The sequence below is a fragment of the Arachis stenosperma genome, chromosome 1, assembly GCF_014773155.1.
Source record: "Arachis stenosperma cultivar V10309 chromosome 1, arast.V10309.gnm1.PFL2, whole genome shotgun sequence".
NCBI lineage: Eukaryota > Viridiplantae > Streptophyta > Magnoliopsida > Fabales > Fabaceae > Arachis > Arachis stenosperma.
The window spans coordinates 9590116-9602669 of NC_080377.1; the positions used below are offsets into that span (position 1 = coordinate 9590116).

Genomic DNA, 12554 nt, shown 5'->3' on the forward strand with positions numbered 1-12554 from the left:
TGGGGCCCTCCCCCACGCTTCTCGGAGGAACCCCACAATGGCCGCTTCTACCTCATCCAGGTCGTCCAGACCATATTTCTCGCAGGGGGAGGCCTCCAGCCAGTATAAAGGAAAGCAGGGAGAAGAATTATCATCCAAAAAAAAGGGGTGGTAACCCTCTACAGCTTGCACTTTGAAAAAATAATTTTAAAGGCATGGAAGGATTCGTCAAAAAGGGTGAAAATTCTCCGACCTTGTATGGCTCGGAAAGACACCCACTGTTGCTTATTGTTTAGCCCACTGAAGGGTTTGGTCATATGGAAAAGATAGAAAAAAATCTTCAAAGAGGTCAGGAACTCCAAAGCCTGGCTAATAAATTGATAAATTTTCAAAAAACCCCAAGAGTTTGGGTGAAGCTGAGTAGGGGCAACTCGACAGTGATGCAAAACGGACATCTCGAAATTTGAAAAAGGAAGAAAAACCCCCAAACGGGTGATCATACACTCATACATAAAGAAAAAATGAGGGGCCGCCTCATTGGCCCTCCCGAAACAAACCCGGTCTTCTGGACCCGGGACCACCAATTCATACTTCGACTCGTCTTCCTCAGAGGTACAAATCCTGTGGCATGTACGAAGATGGGTGATAAACTCGGTATCGACCAAAGGTTCCTCCCCTAGGACCGTGACATCAACCCACTGAGAAAGAACATCTACGGAAGCCATTTCTTTTCTTAAAAAGGGTGACAAAAACCTACAAAGGAAAAGAAAAGGAAAATCAAAAACACGGTCTCTAAAGGGAGGGAATATGGAACTAAAGTCTACAAGCCAACCTATCTATCTACAAAATAAAAGCATGCAAATATAAGACATGTTACAGAAGAAGAAAAAGCTAACCTTTATCTGAAAATGAAGATTGGAAGAAGCGAAAGTCTTCGAAACACAAGAGTGCAACACGAACCAATGAAGAGGAGATTCGAAAAATCGCAGAAACGAAACAATGAAAGAGAGAGAAAGTATTTATAAGCACGTTAGGGGCACAATGGTAAAAGCGGGGCAGTCATTAATGAGAATGCACCGTTATCAAAGATCATCAATCCCTACGCACATCCCTAACGGACACGACACTTGATTAGACGTAACTGTCAGAGCCAAAAGGCTACGACAAGTCACGTCGGTTTCAGACCATCACGTCGGTCAACGACCCCGAGTAGAATACTCGAGCCCAAATCTTGAAAAGAAAATTGGGCTCGAGTAGGGGCACTGTTCATACCCTGGCCCAATAGTAAAGGCCCAGGTCCAAACAAAAGGCCTAATCCCACGGATTGAGCCTCACCCAATACCAACCTTCGTCCTATGAAGTCGGTTCTCACCACGACTTGCTCCAAAGAAGTCGGGCACGAGGGTTACCTGGCAGATCAACACTCATTCAAATGAGTAACTGCCCCTAGAATCTCTCTAACCACTTCCAAGAGCCATATCCTAACCTCCCTAAGATAATGGGACGGTTAACACCCTAAAAAGGTGGCACTACTCCAACGGTGGTTATTGGTTCACCACTATAAATACACTGACACCCCTCAGGTATCTCTAAGTCCCAATACTCTCTAGATCTGCTCACACTCTTGCTAACTTAGGCATCGAAGTGTCTTTGCAGGTACCACCCCCCATTCTTTCACGAGCACAAGTCGGACGGAGGCCCCCGAGTTGCAGACCCACTTCAAAGCCTCCTCCTTCATACGTTTGGGCAAACCAACTCCATCCAGCCCATCAATCTCCGGTTATCCACCGTAACAATTAGCATTATTCAAATACTTTAAATGCTTCTTAAATTTACAAATTTGGTTTTCTAACTCTCCTCTTTTGGGAGCTGATTATTATTATTATTATTATTATTAACGGGGACAAACGTGAAAACTGTTGTGTATTTTCTTGCCTCAGATCATGTTTTTATAGGCAAAGAGTTTACTTTTCAAACTACATTTATTTTCTTCATCCTAAGAACTTGTTCTCTTCAACATAGAAAATGAGTTGCCCATTAAATGGACATCCATTATTATCCTTTCCTAGTCACAACACTCCCCCTTGGATGTCCATTCAGGATTATGCCTCGTTAAAACCTTACTAAAGAAAAATCCAATGGGAAAAAAAAACTTTAGTGAAGGAAAAAGAGTACAAAATTCTTTGTGATGGGGACTGCCTCATTAAAAACCTTGTCAAGAAAAACCCAATGGGAAAAAAACCTGACCAAAGGAAAAAGAGTACAGTCTCCCCCTCTTGTCGACATCATTTAATATCTCGAAATCGGCACATCCCAATCTCATGTACCAATCTTTTAAAGGAGGATTTTAGAAGTGACTTTGTGAATAAATCTGCCAGATTGTCACTTGAGCGGATCTTTGATGTATCCGCCTTTAAGTTGAGCAATACATGCTGCATTATCTTCAAACAGGACAGTTGGAGCTATCTTATGATCAATCAGTCCATATGATGACATAATATATTGAATCAGACTCCTCAGCCAAAAACATTCACGACTAGCTTCATGAATCGCCAGTATTTCGGCATGATTAGAGGATGTTGCAGCAATCGTCTATTTCGTGGACCTCCATGATATAGCTGTTTCACCATATGTAAATAGGTATCTTGTTTGAGATCTCCCTTTATGTGGATCAGAAAAGTATCTAGCATCTGCATAGCCAACTAATTGTGACTTGGATCCATAGGGATAAAACAAACCCATATCAACCGTCCCATGAAGATATCGAAAGATTTGTTTGATTCCACTCCAATGTCTTATGGTTGGAGAGGAACTATATCTTGCTAGTAAATTCACAGCAAATGATATGTCAGGTCGCGTATTATTAGCAAGATACATTAGCGCTCCAATGGTACTAAGATATGGTACTTCAGGACCAAGGATATCTTCATTCTCTTCTTTAGGACAGAATTGATCCTTTTCCACATCCAAAGATCTTATGATCATTGGGGTACTTAATGGATGTGACTTATCCATATAAAATCTTTTCAAGATCTTTTCTGTGTATATTGTTTGATGAATAAAGATCCCACTTTTTATATGCTCGATCTGCAGGCCGAGACAAAACTTAGTCTTTCCAAGATCTTTCATTTCAAACTCTTCTTTTAGAGTTTTTATAATTGTTGTAATCTCTTCAGGAGTCCCAATGATATTTAAATCATCAACGTACACAGCAATTATAATGAACCCAGATGTAGTTTTCTTTATGAAAACACATGGTTAGATATCATCATTCTTGAATCCATTTTTGGCCAGATACTCAGTAAGATGATTATACCACATTCGTCCAGATTGCTTTAGACCATATAAAGATCTTTGCAATTTGACTGAGTATAACCCTTACGAATATTTATTGGATGGTTTAGATATCTTTAGTCCTTCAGGGACTTTCATATAGATATCCCGATCTAACGAGCCGTATAAATAGGCTGTTACCACATCCATTAAATGCATATGCAGTTTATGATATGCAACTAAACTGACCAAACAACGCAATGTTATCGCATCCACTACAGGGGAATACGTTTCTTCATAATCTATACCGGGCCTTTGTGAAAAACCTTGTGCCACAAGTCGGGCTTTATAGCGCACAACTTCATTTTTCTCATTTCGTTTTCTCACAAATACCCACTTATATCCAACAGGTTTTACATCTTCAGGTGTACGGACTACAGGTCCAAAGACTTCACGTTTTGCAAGTGAGTCTAATTCAGCCTTCATGACTTCTTTCCATTTTGGCCAATCATTCCTTTGTCGATATTCTTCGACTGATCTTGGCTCAAGATCCTTACTTTCATGCATGATATTTAATGCCACATTATATGCAAATATTTCATTGACAATTGTCTTATTTCGGTCCCATTTCTCTCCTGTAAAGATATAATTTATTGAGATATTGTTATTTTCACAATTTTCAGGTACCTGAACGTCTTCTGGCATTATATCAGAATTTTGGACAACTGCAGGTGTCTCTACTATGTCTTTTTCAATAGGAATATTATTTACCTCTTTTCTCTTTCGAGGATTTTTGTCTTTGGAACCGACAGGCCTGCCACGCTTCTGGCGTGAATTTGCTTCAGTGGCTACTTGTCCTACTGGGACATCAATTCGAATTGGAACATTTTCCGCTGGTATATAAGATTTGGTTATCCTCTTTGTATCAGAAAATGCATCAGGCAATTCATTTGCTATTCTTTGCAAATGTATAATCTTTTAAACTTCCAGTTCACATTGCCCTGATCGAGGATCTAAATGCATCAACGATGATGCATTCCAGTTAAGTTCCTTTTCAGGAAGCTTATTCTCTCCCCCTAATGTTGAAAATTTTGATTCATCAAAATGACAATCCGCAAACCGGGCTTTAAATACATCTCCAGTTTGTATCTCAAGATACCTCACTATAGAGGGAGAATCATATCCAACATATATCTCCAATTTTCTTTGGGGTCCCATTTTGGTGCGATTATGTGGTGCAATGGGAACATATATTGCACACCCAAATATTCTTAAATGGGAAACATTTGGCTGCTGGCCAAAAGCTAATTGCATAGTAGAGAACTGATGATAACTCGTTGGCCTCAAACGAATAAGTGCTGCAGCATGTAAAACAGCATGCCCCCAAACCGAGGTTGGGAGATTTGTTCTCATAAGCAAGGGTCTAGCAATTAATTGAAGGCGCTTAATAAGTGATTCTGCTAACCCATTTTGTGTGTGAACATAAGCTACTGGATGTTCAACACTTATTCCATTAGCCATACAATAAGCATCAAAAGCTTGGGAAGTAAATTCACCAGCATTATCAAGACGAATTGCTTTGATTGGATTTTCTGGAAATTGTGCTTTTAATCGAATAATTTGAGCCAATAATCTCGCAAACGCCAGGTTGCAAGAAGATAATAAGCACACATGTGACCATCTCGAAGATGCGTCTATTAGGACCATAAAATATCTAAAAGATCCACATGGTGGATGAATAGATCCACATATATCACCTTGAATCCTTTCTAGGAATTCAGGGGACTCAAATCCAACCTTTACTGGTGATGGCCTTAAAATTAACTTTTCCTGAGAACATGCAGCACAACAAAATTCACTAGTTTTAAGAATCTTCTGGTTCTTTAGTGAATGTCCATGAGAGTTTTCAATAATTCTCCTCATCATGGTTGTTCCCGGATGACCCAATCGATTGTGCCAAGTTATGAATTCATTTGGGCTAGTAAACTTCTGGTTTACAGTGGCATGTGATTCAATTGCACTAATCTTGGTATAATACAACCTAGATAAAAGTGAGGGAATTTTTCTAATATAACTTTTTTATTTGAATCATGAGTTGTGATACATAAATACTCATGATTTTCCTCATTCATAGTCTCAATATGATATCCATTTCGGCGAATATCTTTAAAGCTCAACAAGTTTCTTCGAGACTTGGTAGACAACAGTGCATTATTTATTATGAATTTTGTTCCTCCGGAAAACAAAATTATAGCTCTTCCGAAGCCTTCTATCACATTGCCTGAGCCAATAATAGTATTAACATATTCCTCTTTTGGCACAAGATGGGTAAAATATATATCACTTTTGAGAATAGTGTGCGAACTTGCACTATCCGCAAGGCATACATCTCCATTACATATCCTTGCCATTCTCTTCAAAAACAAATAATAATAAAATGAGTAGTATGCACAGTTAAATTGAATACTTGATCAGAATTATTTTTCTAAGAAACACTGTACATAAAATAATGTCATATACTAAAATTTTATTTTAAAATTTGACACATTTAATAATTTCAAAATTCATAAACATTAATATTTCATTATTTATGTACATTACATTTGAAACTTAAATACATAGAAAATAAAACTTAACAATAAGTTTTTTACATTATTTATTTACATAGATACATCACAATCCCACATATTAAACTATTCCATCATTAATCAAATGACCAATATTTCCTTCAGGATTCTCAAAGAAATCAGATACATCATAATGAGTGGTGGAGTTCTCAGCATCATTTGAAACAAAATTTGTTTCCTTTCCTTTGTCGCCCTTTTTCAAAGATGCCTGATAAAGATCGATTAGGTGCCTTGGGGTACGACATGTACGAGACCAATGGCCCTTTCCACCACAATAGAAACACTTATCCCCTGTTAATTTATTCTGCCCGATATTCCTTTCTTTATCACACTTCTGGTGAGATCCTCTCTTTTGAACATAATTCTTTTTCCTTCCATAATTTTTCTTATTATTAAAACCTTTCCATTTACCTCTTTTGGGGTAATTTGCCACATTTACTTCAGGAAATGGGGCAGCGCCAGCTGGGCGCGCTTCATGATTTTTCAATAACAACTCATTTTTGCGTTCAGCAACAAGAAGGCAAGAAATTAACTCAGAATATTTTTTAAATTCTTTTTCTCGATACTGCTACTGCAGGAGCACATTCGAGACATGGAAGGTCGAGAAAATTTTCTCTAACATATCGGGTTTGAGGAAGTATCACCGTCTTTTATGATTGTACCTTTCAAGGTTTTTCCACAGATCTGTAAGATCTTTTAATGTGGGATATTCATTTTTCAATCATACGTCAAGATGACAACAAAGGAAAATAATGGCTTTGGCTTTATCCTTCTGGGACGTATTATTTTCAACCTCAATGGTATCTCCAAGATCCATTGAATCAAGATGGATTTTAACATCTAATATCCATGATAAATAATTATTTCCAAATATATAAAGAGCATTAAATTCAAGATGAGAGAACTTCAACATAACAAAAAATTTGTTACCTGGAGTCTTCCTAAAATTTTGTTAGAACTTCGTGTTGATAACGTGTTGTGTATTCTCTTGCCTTAGATCATGCTTTTATAGGCAAAGAGAAGTTTACTTTTCAAACTATATTTATTTTCTTCATCCTAAGAACTTGTTCTCTTCAACGTAAAAAATGGTTTGCCCATTAAATGGACATTCGTTCTTATCCTTTCCTAGTCACAACAAAAGAAAATTAAACAATTATTTTAAAGCGAATAACCCCTGCCTTTCAAAATATGAAAGAAAAAAATTTAAATAGATGAAAAATCAAAAGATAAAAGATTATTAGTAAAATTATTTGATTTAATTTTGTTTTTAATGTGTATCAGGATAAATAAATTGTGATTTTTTTATTAATTTTTACTAAATTTAGAGATACAATTGGTTTTTTTTATCGTTAATACTTCTGATCTTAAAATTTGTGTTTAAAAAAGGCAACAATTACGCCCATAAAAAAAGAGAAGATGTAAAAGAAGATGATGGCAATAATTTTGATAATAACAATAAAAAAGAATAGAAAAAAAAAAGAAAAGAAGAAGAATTAGTGGCAACGATAACCACAACACTAATAACGACCTTTAAAAAAATGCATAAAAAAATAATAAAAGAAGAGAAATAAAAAGAAATAGCAGCAACAATATATATACTAAGAAGAGACTTTAATTAAAATTTTGGTTTAAAATAAGGTAGAAATTAAAGTGCAGTCAATTTTAGGTGAAGTTGATACTTTAGAATTATTAAATAATTTGACTAATTTGACTAAATTTTTATCTGACGTCTAAGAAATATCAAATTCATATAAGGTCAATTTCACCTGAATTTTCATCTTAAAATGAGCTTGGACACTTAATTTTATAATCACAAATAATCAGCCATATAGTGAAAAGTGAAAGTGAAAACTCACCTATACAGTGAAGTAAAGTTGGTAATGATGTGATGAATTTGAACTAGCAACTTCACCTAACAACAACTGAGTGATATTCACTGATACGCAGAAATGGCGTCGTGAAAGCACATGCAACACTCTGCGTACTACTCATGCTTCCATTCGAGCTCATAATCGAAATCCTCACTCGTCTCCCACTCACCACCATCCTCCGATTCCGTTCCGTATGCAAGTCATGGAATTCCCTCATCACCGATCCCTCTTTCGCCCTCAACCATCTCCATGCAACCTCCACCCGCCGCCTCATCTTCACGCGCCCCGCTGATCCTTATTTCACCGATTACTCTCTCTCCTCCGCCTTCGCCTCCACCTCCGCCGCCGCAACTCGCCTCTTCCCGTCCGCTGTCCCCGGCTCCCACTTCCACCACTCCATAGTCGGATCCTGTAACGGCCTCCTCTGTCTCTTCACCGTTTCCAGAAATCTCCTTCTCTGGAATCCGTCCACCGGAAAGTTCAGAAACTTGCCGTCGTTGGAAGATCAACGCTTCTCCGTCGTTACCTCGGGATTCGGCTACGATCACGTGACTCACAGTTACAAGGTGGTGGTTGTTCTTTACATTAAGAATCATGAATTCGACTCTAGGGTTCATACTTTGGGATCTGATTCGTGGAGAAGGATTCAGCACTTTCCTCTCAGCAGCACTGCGTGTTGTCCTGGAAGATTCGTGAGCGGCATACTTAATTGGTTGGATAAGAATCGGTTCATTGTTTCTCTCGATTTGGCATTGGAGTCGTATCGACGAATTTCGCTTCCTGATTTCGGAGGTAACAATACTGATGAGTTTGAATTGACATTAGAGGTCTTCAAGAACAGTTTATGTGTTCTCTCATGCTGTAGCCATTTCACTGATGTTTGGATCATGAAGGATTATGGAATTGCAGAGTCTTGGACTAAGCTGTTGTGTGTGCCTGATTTGATATATTATCCTGAATTCCTTGGATTCGATTTCAATGTTCCGCGCGCTACAAGGGCGATTTGTATTTCCGACGAAGATGATGAGATACTATTGGAGCTGTGGTTGGACATGGAGCAGAAGTTTGTTGTCTATAATTTCAGTGATGACAGTTTTAGGCCTGCTGGCATCGAGAAATTTGGCGGCCGCGTAGCCTCGGAGGTATATGTTGAGAGTTTGATATCGCCTTGTTTATTATGATGCATTCTATTGTTACTTGCTGCCAAGGTTTTTCGAAGAATCTGCACATTTTTGCTTGTAGGTTTGTGAGAATTACTGAAAGCAATGTCACTGGTATGCTTGTTTGATTTAGCCTTGAAGAAATTATATTACTCTGTCATGGTTATTAACTACTCTATTATTATATGGAGAATCCCATAGGGTCCAAAATCTGTTAACCAATTCTGTTAGTGTGAGTATATAGATAGATAGGCTCTCTTATGACTAGCTTTTATATTCATCTTCAATTGATCTATGAAATCATAGATGATATTCAGTCATTACAATATGTTTAATTTCTAATGTATTTTTGATATTGTAACAATATGTTTTACAACTTTAAACCTTAGTCTAAAATAAAATGGAAAGACATTAAAGAGGGAAAAATGATCACAAAAGGAGAGTTACACTTAGTATGTGTAAGAAGAGGGATATAGTTTGACCAAAAGCTATCCATATCTATGGATTCAATAGCTTACATATTAAGAGAGCAACAGAACATTTCTGGCCCTATCTCCAACCATGTAACTGAAACACCCATGAGTCCTATATATATATATATATATATATATGCGAATAAATGATTACTTCTTGAAGCATAAAACGAACATACCTGCAATAACCCTGCCATTATTCCATGCATACCTCATGCATTCTTGAACACGAACTAACCATTGAAAGTGCATTAAATATGATTAGCAGAAAACTATAAGACCCAATACACAACTAACTTTAAGGTATGTTTGGTTGGACGAAAACTTCAGGTGGAAAAGCTATTTTTTGTCAAAAGAAAAAAAAAACACTAAAACACCAAATGAGTTCTATAATTTTAGCATGTGCCCTATTGATTGGCTTATCTTGGTGTCGAGATAAATGAATCTTTGCCCAAAAGGTTACCCAAAACAATGTTATCCTAAACTATCATACATGGTGCGTTTGTCTTGACATTTTTGACATGTCATATTTGTACGAGGTTAACCAAATAACAAAAGCATCGCATAATAATGAAGCATATCTTGTGTGGATTGATGCCTTGATCACTTTAGCACTAGCTAGTGTGGCTGCATATATTCTCCAACTCTAACCGGATCCACGCGGATCTAAGAGAAATTGCATTGAATAATTAAGCAACTCGTAGATGCTGATTACATGCTTCAGATGAATGATGAATCCATGTTTAAAATTTTGGGCTCACTCCGTAGGACATCTATAGAGGAATCTAGCTATCAGAAAGAGTGTATTAAGTGGTCCAATAATAATTGAAAAAAACAAAACAAGTGGTTTGGATAAACTAATGGAGGGAACTGATCTGACTGCTATGCAGTTTTAGTCTAAGCTTCTAAGATAATTTAAATCATGCCAATATCAATGAGGAGGTACAAATACAGCTCAAGTGTCAGCAGAATTTATTATTTTTAGTCAGTATTTTTAGCTCATACTTTTAAATATTGTTAGCTAATTGCTGGTCAAAAATAATAAATTCTGCTGGTCCTCTAGCTTTACTCCTACAAGAAACATATAGAAGTGGATATAAGCACGGAAAGCAGTATGCAAAGTTGCTTCAGTTTATAATTGCCGCAAAATAACAAAAAACCTTTTGGCGGACAAACTGCCCCAAAAATTGCATCAAAAAGCTTAGACAGCACTTGTAAATTTGTGGCGGGTCTAAAAGTGCCACAAAATTAGTTACTCGACATTGAAGCTGCCGCTGTTTGGCTATGTGGTGTGTTGAAAAATGTTTTTCTTATTATTTTAAATAGTTTATTTTATGGTAGATTTAAAAAACATATACGTAAATTGGTGATAAGATTTATTGTTTAGATAAAATATGGCATGCTAGAAATAAACTTTGAAGATTATTTATCATGTATACAGTGCTAAACCCTTAGCAGAACTGTGTATCATGCTAGATTCATGAAAGAGAAACGTCCTTCTTGGCCTCATTCAATGCCAAAACGGACTAAATTCCCATTTTGGTCCCTGAGATTCACGCGATTACTCATTTTGGTCCCTGAAATTCAAAATTACATATGTTAGTCCTCCAGATTCTAGTCCGGGCATCAATATGGTCCCTCAATTCTTTCCAACGATGACTAGGCAAACGAAGTGCTGAGATTACACCCTCTCTGCCACGCTGGATGATGAGTAAACGACATTGTTTACCTTTGGCGTCCAAACAAGTTAGAAACGAAGAATAGTAGAGGTAGAGAAGAAGACGAATACTTTATTTTGGGTCTCCATCGTTTCTTCTCCCTTTATATTCAAAACGACGACATTTCTTACTTGTTTGGGTGCCAAGGATAAACGACGTTGTTTACCCATCATCCAACGTGGCAGGAAGGGTGTCATCTGAGCACTCCGTTTGCCTAGTCATCATCGAAAAGAGTCGAGGGACCGCATTGGTGCCTAAACTTGAATCTAAAGGACCAGTATAGATAATTTTGAATTTCAGGGACCAAATTAAGTAATCGCGTGAATCTCAAGGACCAAAATGGGTATTTAGTCGCCAAAACGAAAACATCATCACTTCCAACAATTTTCCAGTCTAAATCAACATTCCATTAATGACACAATAACAAATTTCCTCTACCTTCTATACAGAAAGTTCTTGATTAATATATTACCGTTACCATCTCCTTGAATGTTTCCTGTGTTGTTAAGAAAACTCCTTCCTGTTATCTGTTCAAGTGGGGAAGACGCGGTAGAATTGTTGCTTTCGCGGCTTCCAGATGACAATAGATGCTCACAGTGGAGTCACCTAGGTGCCAAATAGTGTGGATATTTGTTTTTCCTCAACTCATCAAACATATGAAACAATGCAGAAGCAGGGTGCTGGAATGGACCCTTGAACTCAAGGTCAGAGCTAGCACTCCACCTGTTATCTGTAATGGTCACCGTCGCCGAAAGGCCTATGTCAATCTTTTCACTGCAAACAGCAAGAAAATGTGTCAATGTGATTTCGTAAGGTTTTGTCCCCGGTAGATTATTCCGCAACCTTTCAACCAAGACAAGACCCTTTCTTTCGCTTTTACCTCCGTATAAATAAGCGTCCCTCGATATAGTTTAACTTTAACCTCCCTCAAACGGGGGAGGAAAATACATATTTGAATAGCGAAAAACTTCTCTACTTGAATGAATCCTGTCATAATACAAGGTTTTAACTACCCTTTTGAACAACGTATGAGAACTCTTCGCTACTCTCGACACTTGAATTGTTTCCCATGTAATTAAATAAGGATGAAAGAACAAATATAGAAAAGGAGTGAGTGATGGGTGGGTTGAAGATGTTCAGCACTGTTCCTATGTGAAATGAAGGAGATAATAATGGCCTTATCTATGTAGTAGTTTTGTGCTTGCTAGCTTATATAAGATAGGAGAACCGCATCCTACAAAGAAAGTCTACTTTGTTCCAACACTATTATTATTTGTTTCTCTTATAGAATCTATTCTTAAAGGAAAAGCATGTTTCTCAATCGTTGCTATGAATAAACTCAAATAATTTGGGATTAATTAGTATTTTATTTACTATTAAATATTCGCTATTAGTCAAGGAGTGTTATCAAATTGGTTCTGATCAATCGATTAAAATTTAATTGGTCTGGATT

General features: G+C 37.2%; 1 protein-coding gene across 1 annotated transcript; it reads left to right on the plus strand.

Moving 5' to 3' along the window:
* Positions 1 to 7811: 7811 nt before the first annotated feature.
* On the plus strand, positions 7812 to 9288 carry LOC130941732 (F-box/kelch-repeat protein At3g06240-like). Its single transcript, XM_057870313.1, has 2 exons — positions 7812 to 8892; positions 8993 to 9288. The coding sequence occupies exons 1-2, from the start codon at positions 7870 to 7872 to the stop codon at positions 9008 to 9010; spliced, it is 1041 nt and encodes a 346-aa protein (XP_057726296.1). The 5' UTR covers positions 7812 to 7869; the 3' UTR covers positions 9011 to 9288.
* The last annotated feature ends 3266 nt before the right edge of the window (positions 9289 to 12554 follow it).

Bases quoted from the DNA above. Each gene is read 5' to 3' on its own strand.
- LOC130941732 (XM_057870313.1), top strand. From the start codon at position 7,870: ATGCTTCCATTCGAGCTCATAATCGAAATCCTCACTCGTCTCCCACTC.